Source organism: Gopherus flavomarginatus, chromosome 9, assembly GCF_025201925.1.
Source record: "Gopherus flavomarginatus isolate rGopFla2 chromosome 9, rGopFla2.mat.asm, whole genome shotgun sequence".
In the NCBI taxonomy this organism is placed as follows: Eukaryota; Metazoa; Chordata; order Testudines; family Testudinidae; genus Gopherus; species Gopherus flavomarginatus.
The window spans coordinates 22,246,355-22,269,095 of record NC_066625.1 but is presented as its reverse complement, the minus strand read 5'-3'; the positions used below and the strand labels follow the sequence as shown (position 1 = coordinate 22,269,095).

The 22,741-nt window shown below is 41.0% G+C and overlaps 1 protein-coding gene and 1 long non-coding RNA gene across 13 annotated transcripts in view; one reads left to right on the top strand and one right to left on the bottom strand.

The window, feature by feature from the left end:
- MRTFB (myocardin related transcription factor B) overlaps positions 1-22,741 on the bottom strand; it is a 435,216-nt gene that overhangs the window by 6,247 nt on the left and 406,228 nt on the right. For all 12 annotated transcript variants that reach the window (XM_050967702.1, XM_050967692.1, XM_050967690.1 and 9 more), the window contains 7 exons: positions 21,219-21,466; positions 13,027-13,180; positions 9,612-10,634; positions 7,941-8,096; positions 6,147-6,296; positions 5,729-5,866; positions 4,039-4,099 (listed from right to left, as the gene is read on the bottom strand). In XM_050967702.1, coding sequence (XP_050823659.1) covers positions 4,039-4,099; positions 5,729-5,866; positions 6,147-6,296; positions 7,941-8,096; positions 9,612-10,634; positions 13,027-13,180; positions 21,219-21,466 — 1,930 coding nt within the window. The remainder of the gene's footprint in view (positions 1-4,038; positions 4,100-5,728; positions 5,867-6,146; positions 6,297-7,940; positions 8,097-9,611; positions 10,635-13,026; positions 13,181-21,218; positions 21,467-22,741) is intronic.
- LOC127058188 (uncharacterized) lies at positions 5,213-8,221 on the top strand. The gene is made up of 2 exons (XR_007776307.1): positions 5,213-5,579; positions 6,480-8,221. It is a non-coding gene; the product is annotated as an uncharacterized LOC127058188 (long non-coding RNA).

Here is a 22,741-nt window from a genome sequence, read left to right as displayed (position 1 = left end):
GGAGTTGGTCCAATAAAAGATACTGCCTAATTCGCTACATCTGTCTAATATCCTGGGACCAACATGGCTATAACAACACTGTAAATAATTCTAATAATGAGACACAATCTCTTTTAAAGTGATCTCCACATCTTTGCTTCTCAGTAATATTTCAGCAAGTCCGAAATATTGTATCCATCCGAGGAGGACTGACATGATGTCCATGGTCTTTCTAAACTGAAGATCTGAAATACTAGTGCTATGTCCAAGTGTATTTTACCACAGTTATACAGCTGTTTCACTAACTTAGCACCAAATATTACCTTAGAACAAAAGCGCACCTAGTGTTGTTCTTATTAAAAGGACATTTCTACTTAAGCAGTAACTGCACAAGTCCTTGAGGAGGCTAACGGAACAAGTATGCCTATATTTTCTTATGTTTTGTTTATTAGCTCTTTCTAAACTTCAACCCTGCTGCTCTTAATCAAATAGCCCCAGTAAAGTTAATGGAACTAGTTGCAAGATCATGCCTCTGTTGTACATTTATTAACTGAAAAGAGTTCACCAACAATTTTTGTACATAAAACGTTAAGTGAAGACAATGAAAAGCTTTCTGGTCTACCAACCACACAGTTTTCTCGAGTCTAGCCTTCACTAAAAAGGGTTGCTGGTATAGCTGTTCCAGTAAACCTTCTTAGTAGAGAGACAGCTTCTAATGGCAAAAATGTGCTTTTGCTAGTATAGCTCATACTAGTTTCCCAAACAAAAAAGCTATATCTAAGGCCCAGCTTAATTTGTGATATTGAGGATTCCGCACTATTAGGCTTCCACTGCAATTTTGACAGCAGGTGCCCTGCCGTGTGCAAGGCTGACAATAGGAGCCCCGGACACCCATAATAATAAGATCTGTTATTACTTGTCTGCAGCTCAGCTGCAGTTCAATTAGGGCCTTATCTATGTCAGCAAAAGCACTTTTTTGCCAGCATAACTGCATCTGCAAGAGGGCTTCTGTTGATATTTAAAACATATCCGTAGCCAACATTATGCTGGGAAAGGTTTTTAGTGCAAAGCTCATGTAGGTTAGGGCAATAACCCAGGAATGGAGGTCTTTCCTTTTTAGTAAGAAGATGGAAAATATCTGCCACAGTATTTTTGCTTATTTTTTTCCCCTAACTTACAGGAATTGGCAAATGACTCTTACTGATCAAACCATAAATTTCTTGACTCTCTGCTACAGATGTTTTTATATATCTGAGTAAGCATAATAATGTGTTCTTTACCATTTCCCATAACTTTACATTATCATTTGGAAGTGAGAAGCACAGAACCGTTAGCATGAAGATGTTTTTGGGAGCATTAGAACTATTTGTGCACATTAAACAAAGCTTGACCTGTATTAAGAAGTTTGCATTTTTGTGTAATAGTCTCAGTTGGTTATTACAAAGGTCTTATATTGTGGTTAAAGGCAGCTACTTTGCTTTCAGATTATACAATCCCTGCATTGTATAATTCAATTCTTATTTATTCTTATAACTCTTCAATTAATTTTGACTAGCAGAAATACTGTAGATTTTTAGGATGTGGTTGAAATTCCAGCTACTAATGTACAATCAGTTTTTTATCTTGGCACTCATCAGTTCCTTATGGAAGCAACACTAAATATTACACTAATTTGATTTTTCTCTGAGTATATTAACCATTTCTCTGCATACAATTAATTTTATGTATATTTTTATGCCAATGCTAGTTTGCAAAATTCTTTTGTTCAGAGTTGCTTTCTGATCTTTAACCTTAGTTTAAATGCTGACTGGAAGATTAATTATGTCACATTTTAATTTACTTAATTAAATGGGACAGGACTTTAGCCATTAACTAATGTATGTGCACATTTCATGCCTATTTCCCCCAATAGTTTCTTTGATGGTTAGGTTTTAACATGTTAATTTTGTACATTACAATAGAAAATGTCAATGGAAACATGCTTTATTCTGTATTGTGATAGACCCAGGCCACTTGGGAACAGCAGAGTAGTAGAAGGGAGATATACTGGCCACTGGATAAGCAGTTTTCTGTTCCCTGAGTGACCAGAGCAGGGGCTGCTCCAGGCTAATGAGAACAACTGACTCCAATTAACCTGCTAAGAGTCAGGTGAGACTTAAGCACCTGACTCTAATTAAGGCCCCTCTGATGCTATAAAAGGGCTCACTCCAGTCAGGCCAGAGGAGAGGAAGTGCGTGAAAGGAACTGGGAGCAAGAGGTGTGCAAGAAGCTGAGAGTGAATAAGCATACTGCTGGAGGACTAAGAGGTACAAGTGTTATCAGACATTAGGAGGAAGGGCCGGTGGTGAGGACAAAGAAGGTGTTGGGAGGAGGCCATGGGGAAGTAGCCCAGGGAGTTGTAGCTGTCATGCAACTACCAGGAGGCACTCTAGACAGCTGCAGTCCACAGGGCCCTGGGCTGGAACCTGGAGTAGAGGCTGGGCCCATGTTCCCCCCAAACCTCCCAACTCCTGATCAAACACAGGAGGAATTGACCTGGACTGTGGTTTCTACCAGAGGGGAAGGTCTTTTAGCTGTTTCCCGACCCATAGGGTGAATCTGTGAGGTGAGCAAATCTGCCAGTAAGCATAGGACCCACCAAGGTAGAAGAGGAACTTTGTCACAGTATATATTTTCTTTTTTCCAGATTATCTAATATGAAGTTTTTCTTTGTCTCTCCCTTTTATTTCATTCTACCAAACACTATGCTATACTACTGTTAGCAGACATAATGAATGGTAAGAATTAGAGTGCAGGTTTTTCTCAGGTGGCAGATGCAAAAACTCTGCAACCACAATTGGCTTGATGTGATAGTCAGTAATACACACGAGCTATAGCGGCAGAACTAAAACCACATCAAGGATACTGACCGTACAGATTATTATTGAACCCTGTTAGAAAGGGGAAGTGACTGAGAGCTTTTACCACTTAAATAAATTACCCAGAGAGTGACTGAAGTGGTTCTCCAGGCTTGCTCACATTCTAAGATGAGGGCTGCATGGAGTCATGAGGGGTATGTGAAAGAGCCCAGAAAAAAGACTGTGCAGCATGAGCAGAATGGCCAGTATTCTAGAGCAGTGTTTCACAACCTTTTTGATACCAGGGACTGGTGCTAGTCCACGGACAAGTCACTGAGAAACACTGTTCAACAGAAATGGGGAGGAAACATTTTCTAGAATGGCAGATGAGGAATATACTAAATTTACATAAGTATGTGTTTGTAAGACTCTGGATATAGCATTGTCCTTCAATATTTATTACTAGCTGAAACCTGCTAGTAAACTCAAGACACCATAGTGATGAGTACCCTAAAATACCTTGGTAAGACATCAATTGTTCATCTTTTCCTACTGGGGCAGCTTTATGAACAGCTGGACATTGAAGCGCTTTATTGAAATAACAGAGAATCATACCCTGATTCAGTTTAGATGCTGTAATCTGATTAAAATATTGTAATTCTTGTTTTAAATACAAATAACTTCAAAATTTAATCTATATAAATCTACTGAAAGCAGATTTTAATTACACCTCTTTCCTCTGAACCATAAGTAGTTTACTTCCCACATACCCCTGAAATGAATGTGTTAATTGCCTCAAAATGAGAGCTGAAACCTTGATCAACAGCTGTTTAGTTAAAATATAGAACTACTTGTATACTGTCTAGTAAGATATTTTTGTTACTGTCTAAAGCTAATGTATAACAACTGACAGCCTTCTACAGCAGCAGTCATCTTGGGGCATGGGGTGAATTATTATTTTCCTCAGTGCCAGCAGGACTTTGGCCTTTGAAATACTTTGCATTTAGGTACAGTGTTCTTAGAGAACTGAAGAGGAATAATAAATGCCATGGTTGGTACCTTAATAGCCACTTGTTCCAGCAGAGGAGACCCCTCTGCTGTATTGGCCCCATTTTCTTTCTTACTCCTTTCTTCCTGTCGCATCTTAATTTCTTGTTCTAATTTCTGTCAGTTTTTTAAATAGTTTTGTCTATACAGTACACATAGTGTTAATCTGACTTACCTCCACTCTTAATGAGGATATCAAAGAGATCATCCATCTGCTGACTGTGTGCATTTGAAATCTGTAAGAGAGAATTTCTTGTCATGCAGACGCTAATATAAGATGTTGACTGATGCCAGCTTCCCTCAGTAACACTATTAACATTAGCTTGGATTATGGCTCTAGATTTTTTTTTTTAAATGACTTTAACCTCACCAATAAAAGATGGAGTAATGCCATGCTTTTAAATAATACTTTGAATGATATTAGATGGTGGTTGTCATATGTGTTATAGTTTTGTCACTGAGGGGATTAGCATAAAGCAAATCAGGAAAACGCTGACAGTGAAGGAGAAATATTTTATGAGAAAATAATGTAAGTAATGTTGATGTATTTAATAGCTTTTTAAACAGCGGCTTTTTCTACCACGTAAGCACCAGCCAAGACTAGTGGGTGGGCTACTGGTTATACTTTTTTTTTTTTAAATGTTCTAAAGAAATTATTATGACAAAATGCAAATGAGCAGCCTGCCGTGCAACTGTCTTGAAGTCTCCTCATTGCCAATGTAAATGATGTCATGTGACACTTTAAGGCCCACCCTCCAATATACCTCATAATAGTACTGACAACACATTAAAATGAGGGGGTCTTTTGGGGTGATCCTTCTAATGTACCTTTTAAATGTTGAACAATTTTACACAAATACAAACAATGGAAAAATAATAAATCGTACACTTATCAAATACAGCTTAACCATTTTCAAGGTATTATGGGTCAGACGAACTCTTTAAAGAGCTGAAGATGTGCAATGTCATTTGAAGGGTAATTATTACTAGATTGGTAACAAGGTGTCAGATTTGATAATGTCACAATATTAATAATTTCCATACAGCTAATATACAGCCAATCAATATTTTGTAGATCTGAAATAATTTTATCTAAAGGATAAATTCAGTTAACAGAATCATGAAAAACTAGAGCTCTTAGAGTGAAGATCACTATATATATCCAAATGTCAATAGGGGAGGTCTAAGCCAGGGGTCTCAAAGTCCCGGCCTGTGGGCCATCTGCGGCCAGAGAACCTCCCCACTGCAGCCCACGGACGCAGGCAGACACACTGCCAGCAATGTCTGCTGCAGGTTCCCCTCTGCCCTGCCCCCCGCAGCTCCCATTGGCTGGGGGAGAGGGACAGAGATAGCATCACTAGTCACCAGGCAGAGTCAGCCACGGAGGCAACATCATTTTTTTTCCGTGACTATAAATAAGTCAAATACTGAACATAACTATCTGATGCACACCTTGCTGCAATCTTGAAGGTTTCAACTGCTCAGTCACTGAGGCCAAATATCAACAAACTGACAGAACTGAAGTGTTGCCAGGTGTCTGGAAAACACTAAAAACTATCTGGCAGACGAAGAACTGTATAAAGTTGTATGACAGTTTTATTATTTCTAAGAAATTTGAAATAAAAAATACAACATAAATATTTTTCTTTTCTGAACACCATCTTCAGTGACATTATTGGCCGCTGAGAGGATCTGAGGACTGGCACTGGCCCTAAGGTAAACTGAGTTTGAGACCCCTGGTATAAGCAATGGAGTTCATGCAGGAAAATCCTGGCACTTGGACCAACACATTGACACTGATTTTAATAATTTTTCCCCTTTTTACATAGAGTTATCTGATAGTTATTTTCTCTTATTTAACCTACCTCTCGCTGACATGCCTGCATGTTGCGGGTTTGTTTTATGGCCTCTTCATAACGTGGAGGGTCTTTTGTCTTGGTTACTGGATTGCTGAATAGAGAATGTTGTATGATATATGGTTGGGACTCAGATGGTGAGTCAGGCTGTGTGAAACAACAACATAATGAACAAACAAGTGCACCATACTGGTAAAGTAAACTATTCCTAAGGGGACTAGCTATATAAATATTAGATTTACTCTAGTCAGATAACTCTCTAGTTAAAAGTAATCACACACTATCAGTTATTTTTTACAGCTAGATTAGACATTGTATATATTCTGTATGTAAAATATTCATATACACCCAACACTAATTCCTCATGCTTACATTTTCTTAATAAAAAATATAGCAACAGTCTTTCAGAGAAGTGAGCAAATCTTACCTTACTGGGTCCATTTTGCACTGAGGGAACCTGGTTCTTCGCAGCATCGAGGCTAGTGTTTAATGCCTTATTGATAAAAGGCTGCTGTAGTGTTGTAACTGGTGGATTTTGATAGGGAAATACTGCATTTGATGTATTAGATGGGAAAACCTGTAAAGGATTAATATTTTATCAAAAGCTAACATTTTTATATTCACAATGATGGTTAAATGACATTAAAATCATTAGGGAAAGTAAAAGCAATTATGCTTTCTTACTTATGTATTTGTTTGCTTAACTTCTACCTGGGAAAGTGTGTTTTCTATAACTACAATAATTGTCTGTATTTTTCAGTGCATCAGGCAGAAGAGTCTGGAGCAACTGTCACCACTGCTGTTCCTAGAGAGAGACTATCACTGTGCAGTGTCGAGCCTTCACTCACCTGAAATTTATAATACTGCTTCAGTCTGTTTGAAGAGTCTGGCAAATAGCTTCTGCTGATGATTATACTTAAAAAAATCTAAACTGCTCTCTTCTCTGATTTTTCCAAGCAGCACATGACCTATCAGTGTTGTACTGAGAGGAACATGGTTTCTGGCACATTTTGAGGCATAAAACAATTTAAAATAACATCTCCACCTAGTGGCCAACCAATAAAGCACAATTGTACTAATTTCTGGCCTGATTTAATTTCAAACTAGTTCTTAGAAAAAGATGATATAAACTAATGCATATCTAAAATACATGCCAAATTAGGGGCTCCCTTTTGTACATCTGGATTATCAAAACTACATAAAGACAGTAATGTCTACCCCTTTAAGATAAAAAGTCCTTATTTGAGCACAATCTAAAGAAAGAAATGGAAAAAATGGGAACAGCATTTTTTTCCCATCAATACGATAACACATTCTTAATAACAAAGAAATACAACAGCTAGTACTAATACAGTAGTTTTCTTTCATGATACCTACCTTATTAAAGTTTAAGGCCCATCAGCCCCATTTTTTCACATAGGGAAAATACGGTGCACAGAGAGGTTAACAGCTAGGTCCAGAAAGGTGACTTAGACTCAGCAGTGCAATCCCTAAAATGTAGGCATCCTGGGGTGCAGTGGAATCTACAGACCCAAGTTACGTGCCAAAGAACAGGATTCACATAAGCCAGCACGCTAAGCAGAAAGCTGCCTAAAGCAGGCAATAGAAAATATTGGAAAGGGGTGTGGTCTCAAGTTTTGGCCCTTAAAGGGAACTGGGCACCTAACTGTGGACTGCAGGGAGATATTTCCCTCCACTCTGCATTCACAGGCCTGAACCCACCCCTGGAGTTAGGCCAGATCCAGCTTAGGTGTCTTTCTCACCAAAAAAAATGAGGAAATTCATCCCTTCTATGTTCTATAGCCCAGTGGTTAGAGCACTCACTGGATATGTGGGAGACTTTGGTACAAATCCCCACACACTGATTCAAAACAGGGTTTCCTGTCTCTAAAGTGAATCCAAACCACCAGAGTATAGGGTACTCTGGAATAGATCTCTCTCACTCTCCCCTGTAGAAGCTGTTTCACTTTGTATAAAATACTTAAATATTCATTGGAGCAGAGCCTGGAACCTGGGTTTTCCAGATGGGCACCCTAACCACTGAGCTACAGAATCATTCTGGTCCACCATATAGTATCTAGTAAACCAGGCTGACTGCCTTAGAAAGGATAATATTTCCTAACAGAGCACATAGGTAACCCATGTAGCAAATAGTAACAGAAATGCCTCAAATTACAGTATACAATAATTTCACATTTGTATCTCATCAGTAGTCACAAACCTTTCTGATTTGTTGGGCCTGACTGAGCACATACTGGGTGACAGTACTTTGTTTTGATAGTGGACCATGCATCTCTGCTGCTGTCTGAACTAGACCAGAAGATGAAACAGGCGCAGATACTTGTGAGGAAGCCTGAATTCCTGCTTGTGACTGAGCCTAAAGACAGATGAAATTTACACAATGACATTTAACATTTTAGCTATTTACAGTATTGTTATGGCATAATCAATAATCCTCAGTTGTGGTAATTTACAATCATTAAAGAAGTCACATTGTCTGAATACTGTTTCACTTTCTGATTCCACAGATTCCATTTACAGCCCAATATTTGAGTATGTAAAAGTAAAATAGAAGTAGATGGGCAAACATACAGATGAACTTGGGAGAAAAGTCCAAATACGCATTTTGCAAACAACAGAGTTATATGTTCTGATCCAGTACGGATCAGAAAATCTGAATAGGATACTTTCTGTACAGTCTGGGAAAACTCCACCGAATTCTTAGTGAGACAGGCAGCAAATGAAACAGCAATTGCACATGAATATATAGTAGAATATTTGTACAGAACTGAGAAACCCCGTTCTATACACCTGTTCCTTGAACCTCAAATGTATGGTAATGTAAATCCCTTCCCACCCTCCAAAAAAACAACCCCAAAACATTAAGAACTTTACTATGGCAAAGCTAATTCTCCCCCAACACAATCTGGGCAGTCTCTAATTTCCTAAACAAAGCGTACCATCACTGCAGGCAGATATGATAGGTGATACTGTTAAGTCATCAGTTTTTTTTCTTCTTAGTTTGGTAGCCTACTAAAACTAAATGATGTTACTACTACAAAATCTGAATGAAAGGAGATCAAGGAGACTCCAAAGTTTCCATTCACATTTCAGTAGTACAGAATGTCATGGAGATCATTTGCACTAGAATCACTTAAGTGATTTATATTGTGGAGAGTGGGGTTGCTGGAGCAAAGGGGCTGGATCTGCTGCTTTACATGAAGGTTAGGGGAGCAAGGAGCAGAGTGGCCCATGTGCAGAAGAGCTATTTGCATATCCAGGAAGACAGCAGATGTTCCAAGCAAAGAGATAGGCCTTCCCAAGCTACACTGGCAGGGGAGATCCCAGCATGTGGGGGATATGTGGTTGTTGAGGCCAGAATTAATTGATTTAGGGAGAGTCTAAAGCTGATTAATTGGAAGGTAAGTGCCTGTGAGAATTCATTTTATCTGACGAATGAGCAGCAGAACTTATTTTATTTATGGGGGAAGAACTGATGACTTGTGTGGTGGTAGGAAGTCTGAGTTGATTTACTGGGGGCAGGAGGGAGTGCATGTGGAAAGGGATAGAGGGCTGCAGGTACTTGCTTCTTGGGCTAGTAGGTTTAATCCTTGGAAGAATAACTGTCAAGGAAACTTTTCAAAATATCTTTGCTAGAATGCACAAAAAGGACTCATCTAGGAAATGCCTGAGTATGGGAAAAGAAGCTAACTGAAACGATTGGCTCTTGATAGTTTCTACTCAAGTCTAATGCAATCATGAAATAAGTCAATATTTTTACAATTATTAAGAACATAAACAGCGCTTTTCTACTCTATATAAAAATGAGTAGCATGGCTGACAATCATAATGGGTAATTTAAATGATTAAAGATAGAGAAAACATTTCATACCTGTAGCTGTATATTGCCCAATGGTAGCTGCACTGAAGTGGCTGAATTCGGTCCTTGGATAGACAGTGGGAGTAGCAACTGTGTTGTTCCATGGGTAGCTAGTAAGGCTTGAGGCTGTGCAACAACTGCAGTTTGTGGCTGCCTCTGTGAACTCACATAGAATTGAGAGATTACATTCTGTGGTTCAGCTTTGGCCAAAGGTACCTCCTGTTTGATAACAACAGCCTTTTTAGCAACTAGGTTCTGGCCACCAGTAGACACTGGCTGTCCTAAAGAATGGTTGGTTACAGATACTGGTTGCCTTGGACTACAGCAATCAGTGAGAGTGTTTTCATCTTTGATAGCAGCATTTAACTGTTTCTGATCCAACGTAGTTATGGAGTTAACAGGAGTCTGGGATTGCTGCTGCTGCTGCTGACCTCGTTTTTCAACCTCCAGTTGCATTTTCAGTACTTCCACAAGTTTCTGTTCTTGTTCCAGTTTCCTTTTGAGCTCTTCAATCTGCTTCTCTTTTTCTTGAAGCTTGCGGTCCTTTTCTGCTGCATCAAGCTCCATGCTTGAAATGCTTCCACTGGCATGACTCGGACTATCTTCATTCACAGTCATTCTTAGAGGTGATGTGCTTAAGAACTGCGACGGTGACATCATGCTCATCAATTCTGTGAAAGTATCTGTTATGTTTGTGTCATCTGTGCTCAGACTTGACTGTTCTGAAGGAGATGGTGAAATGGGCAAAGGGGAGCTAATGCTTTCAGTATGTGCTAATTTGAAGCCAGTTCCAGCAGACGACGTTTCTGAAGGAAAGCTCCCCACTGATTTATTTAATGTTGTAACAGGGAATGCCACAGTTACCTCCCCTGTGTTACTGATGACACCAGTAGAAGTGGTTATTGCAACCACTTTATTAGTATTGACACCATTATTATTAAGATCTTGGTAGGGTTTTAGACGCTCAATAAGATCTGTTTTAGTTCCAGACACTGGCAATCCCCTTAATTTCAATTCCATCTTCAGTTCAGCTACCTGAGGATAAAATAAGACTTAGTACTCAAAACAAAACAAAACCAGCATGTTGTTTTATTTGCACTGCATTTTGCTAAAAGCATATTCAGCATATTCACTATTAATTATGCATTGGTCTTTTGTGGGCAAAAGAGATACTTTATAGTAACATTTATGTAAAAAACATATCTATATGAACAAGTTCCTTTTGGTGGAAAGCCAAAAATTCATTTTAATACTATTACATTGCTGTACAATGGACAAACATTTCAGATAGCACTGTAAGCACGCTGCATATTTCTTTAACACAAACAAGATTCATCTGGGAAATACGAAAGTACATCGTCTCTTCATTTTGGACAGAAAACTGTAACAAATCTACAGTATCTGACAAATGTGCACATTAAAGCACTGAATACACAAAATTTGGCATGTTGAGTCACTTTCTTATGCCAGCATGTGACAAAATTATGGGACTTATTGTATCAGGAATTTATCAGGAGGATTGGATGACTCAGTGCATTAGTCACCTTTAGTTAGAAATTAACCAATTATTACCATATGCCACCTGGGTTTCTTTCACAAGAATGAAAAGCATAAGCAATTCAGCTAACTAACTTCTGGTGGAGAGAGCCTGGATTTTCCAGTCATAAGTATACTGATATACTCACTGGGGGTGAACTGTGGACAGAAGGGGTAAGTTACAGTATGTGTTTTATGTAATTCTTTCCACCAAATTTTTTATTTAAAAATAAATAGTTACTTACCCTACAGTAGCTGTGGTTCTTTGAGATGTGTTGTTCACATTATTACACTCTTGGTGCACATGTACCTCACGTGCAAAATACCATATTCTTTTGGCTAACAGTGTCTGTTAGAGCCACACCTGCACTCTGTGTGCCCCAACCAAGAATATACAGGGCAAAGTAGACCCATCTGTCCTTCAGTTCCTTCACCAATGCCATAGGAGTAGAACTCTATATTTGCAGGAAAGTACGATGGAGTGTGGAATCTGTGTGGACAACACGACTCAAAGAACCACAGTTGCTGTAAGCTAAGTAACCACTCTTTCTGTGAGTGACTGTGCTCATAGGTTCCTCTCTTGGTGACTAACAAGCAGTTGTCTGGCATGGAGGTGGGTACTAGGAATCCTACTTAAAAAACACTGCAGGAGAACCCTAGAAAAACTGCCTCCAATTTCTGGAAGCCTGTGTTAAAGAATAGCATCTTGTAAATGTGTAGTGAGCCCTGTGTAGCTGCTCAACATATTTCAGATACAGGAATATTCCTCAAACAGGCAGCGCATGCTGCCTGGGCCCTAATGCAATGCACTGTAATGTGGCTTGATGGATCTACTCTGGCTAGTTCATAACATGGCCTTAAACAGCTGGAGACCAATCTGGATAACTTCTGTGAGGACACAGTTTGCCCCTTAATTCAATCAGCAAAGGCCATAAATAGAGTGGGCATGTTCCTGAACGATTTTGTTCTCAGTAAAAAGACAGTGGCCTTGCGACATGAAGTGTATGAAACCTAGCTTTCCTGGAATCGAGTGAGATTTAAGTAAGAGAACCAGGAGGTGAATAGATTGGTATATATGGAATCTAAAAGAACTTTAGGTAGAAACTTGGGGTAACATCTAAGAGTGCCCCTATTTTTATGAAAAACTCTGTATAGAGGATCTGTCATGAGGGCCTGAATCTGCTCTATTCTTCAAGCCAGAAAGGAAAGGCAGTATTCATTGACAGCTGGTATAGGAATCATCAACCCTAATACTATATAGATGGCCCAAGACAAAGGGAAAAACATGCACGAGGTATTTCAAGAATATAGCCACTACAGGCTGGGAAAAAAGTCTGGTCCTGGATTGGGGAGTGATGAGCAAATATTGCTGCTCTATGGATATTTATAGAACCGATGGACAGTCCAGATTGTTTCAGAGAGAGCAAATAGTCCAGCATTACTGAAATCGATAATGTTAAAGGAGATAACCGGTGCTGGGATGCCAAACAGAAAACTCTGTTCCATTTGGCCTTGTACTTTTAAGTCTGGTTGAAGATCTCCCTGCTATGAAGCAGAATGTTCCGAACCTCAACTGAACAGCTTCCTCTTGTTCATTCTCCCAGGCAAGCCTTCATATACTGAACAGATAAAGTATGCAAATAATCTGTTCTATGTTCCTTTCTTATCTGAAGTAGAGAAAAGTGTTGTAAGGATTAGATAAAATTTATAAAATGCTTTGGACAAGAAAAGAGCTTCTTAGAAACTAGAGGGGAAAAAACTAAATAAAAGCAAAAAATCTAGGGTGGTAGTAAATGAAAATGACAAAAACATTTCTATAAAAATGTCAGTAACAATCTGCAAGTTATAACCTTTGCTATAACCATATAGACAAATCCCTCTTCATTTTTACCTTCAGGTCATCCAAGCTTGAAGGAAGCGGTCCTGGTTTTCTGCTGGGAATATTACTGTTCTGTCTTGGTGTGCAGGCTACGGACGTAGGTGTGCTGTTGCTCAAAGTAGTCAGTGGTATATTCCCATTGTTGTTCTGTTTGTCACTGAGAGGTCTGCAAGTAAAAAAGCATAAAAATATCAGTGCTAGCTATTATGTTATTTACTTTTCAGAAGCAGTAGTACCGAATTTAAAATTTATCCACTTAATAGCAGAAAATTGACTTTTCCTCAGATGCATAATTAACACAGCTGGACTCATTAAATATTTTAGATGATTCTTGAATTTCTTGCAGAGGAAAAGTTTGCTGTGGAAAATATATTGGTATTTTATGTAGCATAGAGTTAGTCTTACAAGTTTATGTTTAATCACTTTTATTACACTACTAAAATATTAAGGGAATCTTGCCTCTAAAAAGACAACAGGATTTATACAACCCAAGCTGTCTTGGTTTCAAATATTGTACTATTTTTTCTATTAATGCAAGACCACCACAATCAGATATCAAAAACACAGGAAGAAATATTGAAATTAACCAAGCTTCTGCTGACTAGTGCAGTAAACTAGGTAAACAGAGTGACATACATTATTATAAAACCTTTCTTCATATGCAGATTTACATATTTAGAATTAATTAAAGAATCTTTGGAGTGTGGTAATTGTTTGAGATATATGTGAACAAATAGGGGAGCCAAGAAGAAGAGTTTGCACCCCTATTTCTCTAAGTGAATTGCACACTAACATTTCAATCTCTTTCAAATCACAAAAGCTAAAACTAACATTTTCAGACTAGATACCTAAAATTAAATACCTAAGTCCATATGTAGACACCTAAGTAAGAGTGGCCTGATTTTCAGAGGAACTGAATATGCACATCTCCCTGTAACTTCATTGGAGACTGCACATTCAGTTTTTTTGGGGGAAAACAGGTGTTATTTATGTGCTTAAATATGGGGTTAGGTGTCTAACTTTAGATATATAGCACTGGAAGTTTTGGCATGATTTTTTCATCTGCCAAACTGATTTTGCTTTGCAAGAAACCTGGCCAGTCATTCTCAGAAAACAAAAAACTTACTCATGTTAATTAATTGGTTGGATTTATTGGTCAAGCATGGATTCCTAAATTTCTACAACAAAACTGCATCATATGGCCACAGAGCAAGTGGGTCTGCCTTTTAACTGACTTTGTATTTGTGATTACAACTTCCCTGGATAAACAAGATCGTATCAGGAAAATGCACATTTTGGTAGAGACATTTGGACTTATTGTTCAAATGCAAATTGTACCTTGCTGACAAGGCAGAGTACCTATTTTATAATAAATATCCAAAAGATTATGGTAGGTTAATCTTTAATTTTGTTAAAGATCAGATCAGTGTGAGTGGATCTTTGTGTCAAAAAACCTAATATGTTTAGCAGTCACTGAAATTCCAGACTTCCACCTCATCTTTCTGAACAGCTGCACTTTTCTTTCCTGATTTGTATAATTAGGCCCTTACTGGCATTTCTAAACAACAATGTATACCTCTTAATATCTCAAGGGTCTTTTAAAGTGGGGTTAGCAAGATTTTTTTTAATGTTTCTGTCTGTTATGTAGAATAATACTTACTAAGTAAGAAAAAACGGTTACATTGGACATGTGCAAGCACTCGAAGAAGAGAAAATGGTTACAAACCTTTTGTAACGGTTATTCTTCGAGATGTTGCACATGTCCATTTCAACGTAGGTGTGGGCATGCCCTGAGCACAGTTGCCTGAATTTTTTCCCTTAGTGGTACCCATTGAGTCGGCTCTAACACATCCTGTTGCTGCATGCTCATAGTGCGGGAATAAGGGGCCCTTCTGGGCTTGCACTTTTTCAGTTTTTTTTCATGGACCACTCCAAGAGAGGGGACAGCAGAAAGGTCTTAGAATGGATGTGCAATACATCTAGAAGAATAACAGTTACAAAAGGTTAGTAACTGTTTTTTCTTCTTCAAGTGCTTGCCCATATTTATTCCAATGTAGGTGATTCACAAACAGTTGCACAGGAGACGGGCTTGAAGCTTAAGGGCAAGCTGACTGCAACACTGTGGCCAAAGTAGGCATTGTCTCTGGCTTGCTGAGTGATGGCATAGTGTGCTGAGAACGTGTGCACCGAGGACCAGGTCGCAGCACTGCAGATATCTCAAATAGAAACTTGAGGTAGAAAAGCTGCCAAAGAGGCCTGAGACCAAGTGAAATGAGCAGTCAGGTTCAGCAGAGAGGAGACCCCCCCGAGGTCATAACATGCCCAGATACATGGCATAATCCAAGATGAAATCGTCTCAGCAGGGATAGGGAGCCCCTTCATTCTCTTAGCTATCCCTATGAAGAACTGTGATGATCTATGGAACGGTTTGGTCTTCTGAATATAGAATGCCAGGGCCATCTGCCATCCAAGGAGAGCAGATATTGTTCTTCCCTATCTGCGCGTGGCTTAGGACAGAATAGAGTAGAAAAATCAATTGGTTGCAGTGGAATTGAGAAACCACTTTCGTGAGGAACTTTGGATGCATGCCTAGCTGCACTTTCTCTTTGAAGAAGATTGTATATGAATAGGGCTCCATGTTGGCCCTGGAGGTCACAGAAGTCATGGATTCCGTGACTTCTCATGACTTCCGAGGCAGCCAGTGTGACTGACCCCAGAGCTGCCCAAGCCGCTGGCTCCATGGCTATCCGCACCGGCCACTACTGGAACGGCTCCACAGCCAGCCATTTGGGGGCCCTGCACCCAGCGGTCCCAGGGCAGCCGGAGCAGCTGCTGTTGGCAGCCCCCAGCAGCAGTCCTAGGGTGGCCGGCACAGCTGCTGTCGGCAGCGTTCAGGCAGCCAGAGCAGCTGCTGAGCAGCGGCCCCTGGAAACTAGTGCTGCTGACACCCCTCTTCCCAAGATTTAATCAGGGGTATTTATAGTATAAGTCATCAACAGGTCACAGGCCGTGAATTTTTGTTTATTGCCCACGACCTGTCCATGACTTTTACTAAAAATAACCATGACTAAATCATAGCCTTATATATGAGGTTCTGAGGTGAGGGCGTGGATCTCTGAAACTCTCCTGAATGACGTAAAACACATTATCATTTCATGTGAGAAAAATGACCTACTGTCAATCTTAGGATGAAAGACTGAAATGGCCACCAGGTGGACCTTGACTGAAGAAAAGGCCAAGCTTGGCTGCTTTAAAAGTAGAAGGTATTCCAGAATGAGCTGCAATGAGGACTGCATAGTCAGAACTCGGAGCTGGGAAGACCAGATGGAGAATTGTTTCCACTTTTCCAGGTACATTACCCGAGTGGAAGGTTTTCTACTGCCCTGTAGGACTCTATAAACTGCTCTGAGCAAGCTTGCTCTTTGGGGTTCAGCCATGAAGGTTCCAGGCCATCACATGAAGAGAGCTAAGGTTTGGGTGGAGTAGATGGTCATGGTCCTGTGTGATCATGTCCAGACCTGAGGAACGAGGAAAGTTTCAGCAACCATCATGGGTGGTACGAAGGAACTGAAAGGGCGTGGCAAGGCCCCTTATACTGACACTATGAGCGTGCGGCACCAGAGGCACTAGAACCAAGCAGACAGATACAACCACAAAGGGAAAAAATTCTGGCAACTGTGCTCAGGGTGTGCACACACCTACACTGGAATGAACATGTGCAAGCACTCAAAGAATAAACTGCTATTACAGCATACACAGCTAAGCTTGTTGTATTAATATCAGTTTAAGATGGATTTTAATTAAAATTCTCTGCACTTTCTTTGTTCAATTTGATTCAAGATAAAAATATTTTTGTGCTGTCTCTACATGTAACAGAATGAGCAAATGATACCACACAGCACATCACTTCTTCCAAAGATAGTATACATGGCAATTATACAAATGTCATTTGTTACTCTCAGGTTATACTTTTTAGTTATTTACTATCAGTTGTTAAGAAAGGCTGGAAACAGAATAATATACACTGCTGTGAGTTAGATTCTTTCCCTTATGGGCATATTGGGGATTAATGATGTTTGTGAGTCACTCATATACTATGGTGAGGGGAGAAAGGGAGGAGTGTAAAAAGTACCTAGTCAGGATTTTAGGCCCAAATTTTAATCTCCTATTGCAGTTTACAAAGCCCAACATTCTTTCTTATCCAAAAGTCTCTCAGTCCCTCCAAAATGCCCCAAACAGCAACAAAAACACTGGGATAGCAATAGCAAAATTGCATAGAGGTTGTGTTCTGTCTCTGATCTGCCTGCTTGTGTCATAATGTGTGTACAGGCAGGGTGTTGAAAGTTACAAGCATTCATAAGAGATCACGATTCTTGTGAATGTAGATGTAAGCAGAGTTAGGATCAGCTCTACCCTGACATCTGGTGGTGAATTGTGGCGAGTTGTGGAAAAGAACTTCAGGGGCTGATCTTGTTTGCATAGGCAAACCCACCCCGCCTTAGCATGAACCCACAGCAGCCCTAATGGTCACTTTGACTGCTGTGGGATCCCCAATTTCTCTGTTATTGGGGCAGGAAGAATAAAGTATTGTTACCCTGATTATGTGAATCAAGGACAATGAAATTGTTTTATGACAGAGGGACTCACCATCAGCTAAGGCCTGGTCTACACTACGTGTTTAAAGCGATTTTAGCAGAGTTAAACCGATTTAACGCTGTACCCGTCCACACAATGAGGCCCTTTATATCGATATAAAGGGCTCTTTAAATCGGTTTCTGTACTCCTCCCCAACAAGAGGAGTAGCGCTAAAATCGGTATTACCATATTGGATTAGGGTTAGTGTGGCCGCAAATCGACGGTATTGGCCTCCGGGTGGTATCCCACAGTGCACCATTGTGACCGCTCTGGACAGCAATCCGAACTCGGATGCACTGGCCAGGTAAACAGGAAAAGCCCCGTGAACTTTTGAATTGCATTTCCTGTTTGCCCAGCATGGAGCTCTGATCAGCACGGGTGGCCATGCAATCCCAAATCCAAAAAGAGCTCCATCATGGACTGTATGGGAGATACTGGATCTGATCGCTGTATGGGGAGACAAATCTGTTCTATCAGAGCTCTGTTACAGAAGACGAAATGGCAAAGCATTTGAAAAAAATCTCCAGGCTATGATACAGAGTCCACAGCACAGTGCTGTGTGACAAGCGTAACGCAAAGCCAAAGAATCAAATGGACGCTCATGGAGAGAAGGAGGGAGTACTGAGGACTCCAGCTATCCCACAGTCCACAGCAGTCTCCGAAAAGTATTTGCATTCTTGGCTGAGCTCCCAATGCCTGTAGGGTCAAACACATTGTCCAGGGTGGCTCAGGGTATAGCTCGTCAATGTACCCCTCCCCCCCGTGAAAGAAAAGGGAAAAAAAATCATTTCTTGACTTTTCTCAATGTCACCCTATGTCTACTGAATGCTGGTGGTAGACACGATGCTGCGGCAGTGAAGAGCAATATCTGCTCCGCTCCCCTCCCCTCCCCGGTGGCAGATGGTACAATATGACTGCTATCTGTCATCATCATCAGCCCGTGAGTGCTCCTGGCTGGCCTCAGGTGAGGCTGGCCAGGGGCGCTTGGGTAAAAATAGGAATGATTACCGGTCATTCCCAGTAGATGGTACAGAACGGCTGGTAACCATCCTCATCATAGCAACTGGGGGCTGAGCTCCATCAGCCCCCCCCTTTCATGTGTAAAGAAAAGATTCTGTACTGCCTGGACTATCATAGCAGTGGGATGCTGGGCTCCTCCCCCCCCCCCACCGTTTAATGTCCTGCCTGGACTATCATAGCAGCTGGAGGCTGCCTCCCCTTTTTATCTCAGTAACAAGTCAGTGTTTCTTATTCCTGCATTCTTTATTACTTCATCACACAAATGGGGGGACACTGCCATGGTAGCCCAGGAAGGTTTGGGGAGGAGGGAAGCAATGGGTGGGGTTGCTGCAGGGGCACCCCCTAGAATGCCATGCAGCTCATCATTTCTGCGGGATCTGACACGGAGTGGCTGTGCTCTCTGGTTCTCTGATACACTGGTTGCCCCATATTCTAGGCAGGACTGACTCTATTTTTATATACCATAAAGGAGGGAATGACCCGGGGAGTCATTCCCATATTTGTCTTTGCGCCCCCGGCCGACCTCAGCCAGGGGCACCCATGACAGCAGCAGACGGTACAGAACGACAGATAACAGTCATCTCACTGCCAATTTACAATGGCGCAGCAAACGGTACAGAACGACTGATAACCGTCTCTGCTGTCATGCAAAGGCAAATGAATGCTGCTGTGTAGCGCTGCAGTATCACCTCTGCCAGCGGCATCCAGTACACATACGTTGACAGTAAAAAAAAGCTGTATGGGCTCCATGGTTGCCGTGCTATGGCGTCTGCCAGGGCAATCCAGGGAAAAAGGCGGCAAAATGATTGTCTGCCGTTGCTTTCCCGGAGGAAGGAATGAGTGACGACATTTACCCAGAACCATCCGCGACAATTATTTTTGCCCCATCAGGCACTGGGATCTCAACCCACAATTCCAAGGGGCAGGGGAGACTGCGGGAACTATGGGATAGCTACGGAATAGCTACCCACAGTGCAACGCTCCAGAAATTGACGCTAGCCTCGGACCATGGACGCACACCGCCAAATTAATGTGCTTAGTGTGGCCGTGTGCACTCGACTTTATACAATCTGTTTTATAAAACCGGTTTATGTAAAATCAGAATAATCCCATAGTGCAGACGTAGTAGTAGCACTCGCTAGACAAGGGACATGGGTTCCAAAACCTAGTGAATTGAGAGAGGCTAGGGACAGGTATTTGTGCCTGGTGATATGGGCCCTGTCTGAGGGCCTGAAATGCCAGTTGCACCTCCTCCTCTCTCTACGGTGGAATATCAGAGCTAATTTTAATTCCATTAGGAGTCTAGCTACAGGTTGCTGAGCTGAATTCAAATTGGGCCAATGGTGCACTAGCACTGAGGCTCCCCTACTACAAGCTGAAATCACTAAAGAGCTAAAATCACTAAGAGCTGAAATCACTGAGTGCTGTAGGGGGGCCTGAAGCTATGTTGCTGAGTGGCTGGCGGAGTGGAGCAGTTTGCGGGTCGACTGGAGCGGCTCGTGGGACAGCTGGTGGAGCGGAGCAGCTGGTGGAGCGGAGCAGTTTGTGGAACAGCTGGAGCGGCTCATGGGAAGGCTGGTGGTGCGGAGCGGCTGGTGGAGTGGCTGGTGAGGGCTGCAGCAGAATATCACAGAGAGGCAGGGCAGTCGGCCTCGGACCACGTAAGGTGCCCCTTAACACTGCTGTACTCCCCGCTCCCCGCCAGCTGGGAGGTAAAACTCTGTAGATAAACTTTTGATCTCTGGGGCTGCACTGACCAGGGACAGAGACTTTTGGGGTGTTGGACTTTTGGGACTTCAGGTGGTCTTTTGGATTGCTGGATTAAGACTCTGAGCGGAATAGGATACTGCCAAACTTACTTGGGGGTGGGTCTTTTGCTCATGGTTTGTGTTATGAATCCTGTTTGTGGTGTTTCCCCAACATAATGCCACATTGTTTCCCTCCCTTTGCTACACTCAGACTCCGTGCTTCCGAGAGGGGAAGTATTGCCTCTTGGAGCCGTCCGGGGGGTGGTATGTAATTGTCCCAGGTCACTGGGTGGGGGCTCGAGTCAGTTTTGCATTGCGTTATTAAAACGGAACCCCCAGATTCTGAACTGGGCCGTTGTTGCTGTCAGCTCAGATGGGCAGAAGGGTTACATAAATAACATGTTTGATTAGAAAAATACAGCAGACAAATAAAGGGGCTGCTGTGCTTTCATATGTCCATAGAGCAAAATTAAGCCAGTAGGTCCAGTTATAGGTTTATCAGACTTTACTGTCCCTTCAATAAATCAAAACTATAGTCTCATCACTACGTGTGCTGCTAAGAGATGCAGAGAATTGGAGACTGAGGAATAGGTAGTATAGAGGGTATGTGCACTGATCTACCTTTAAATATAACCACCTCAAATCATGATGAGTCACTATCCCCAAATACAGGGTTGGTGCCTAACATGCATAATTTAACCTTAAAATACAAATTCTACATTTGATCTATATTTTTTTCTTATTTAAGAAAAAAGCAAATTGATCCCTTTAAAGGAAAAAAAAACTGACAGTTTCACATACTTGAGCGGTGCAGGTAGAATTGTCTGGTAGTTGTAGTGTTGTTGCTGTTGGCTCAGGATCTGCAGCTGCAAAAAAAGCTGCTGTTGCTGTAGTAAACGAGCATAATTGGAGTCCATCTGTGGCTCGTTCTTCTCACCTTTCTGATCAGGTGGGATATATTGATGATACTTCAACTTCTTTACCCTAGGCTTAGGTTCTTTACATTTCTTGCTCCGATGCTTGTCATTTGGGTTCTTGGGGTGGCTTTGCTATTTAGAGACAAAGTTAGAAAAAATTATAAAATAAAACAGTTATTACACAGACATCTTTACAAAGCAATTGTATGAAAAATGAAGTTGAGGGATAAAAGAACAGATCGGTTATGAAAAATGAGATGGCAAGAAATAATGTTGTCCATTATAATAATCAGCTCAGCTTGACCATTTGGAATTGAAAATACAGTAGAACCTCAGAGTTACAAACACCAGAGTTACGAACTGACCAGTTAGCCACACACCTCATTTGGAACCGGAAGCATTCAATCAGGCAGCAGTGACCAAAAATAACCCCAAATACTGTACAGCACACTACAGTACTGCACAGTACTGTGTTAAATGTAAATGTCTAAAACAATAAAGGGAAAATTACAAAAAAATTTGCTAAGGTAAAGAAATTTTCTGTGCTTGTTTCATTTAAATTAAGATGGTTAAAAGCAGAATTTTTCTTCTGCATAGTAAACGTAAAATTATGTACAAAAAACTGCATTCAAAAATAAAAATTGTAGACCCTGCAAATCCACTCAGTCTTACTTCTTGTTCAGCCAATTGCTCAGACAAACAAGTATGTTTACATTTGCAGGAGACAATGCTGCCCGCTTCTTGTTTACAATGTCACCTGAAAGTGAGAACAGGAATTTGCATGGCACTGTTGTAGCTGGCGTCGCAAGATATTTATGTGCCAGATGCGCTAAAGAGTCGTATGTCCCTTCATACTTCAACCACCATTCCAGGAGACATTTGTCCATGCTGATGATGGGTTCTGCATGATAACAATCCAAAGCAGTGTGAACCGACGCATGTTCATTTTAATTATCTGAGTCAGATTCCACGAAAGAAGGCTGATTTTCTTTTTGGTGGTTTGGGTTCTGTAGTTTCTGTATCGGCATGTTGCTCTTTTAAGACTTCTGAAAGCATGCTCCACACCTTGTCCCTCTCAGATTTTGGAAGGTACTTCAGATTCCTAAACCTTGGGTCAAGTGCTGTAGCTATCTTTAGAAATCTCTCACTGGTACCTTCTTTGTGTTTTGTGAAATCTGCAGTGAAAGTGTTCTTAAAATGAACAACATGTACTAGGTCATCATCTGAGACTGCTATAACATGAAATATATGGCAGAATGTGTTTTTTCTTCACACAGCGCACAGTCAACTTATGGAACTCCTCGCCTGAGGAGGTTGTGAAGGCTAGGACTATAACAATGTTTAAAAGAGAACTGGATAAATTCATGGAGGTTAAGTCCGTTAATGGCTATTAGCCAGGACGGGTAA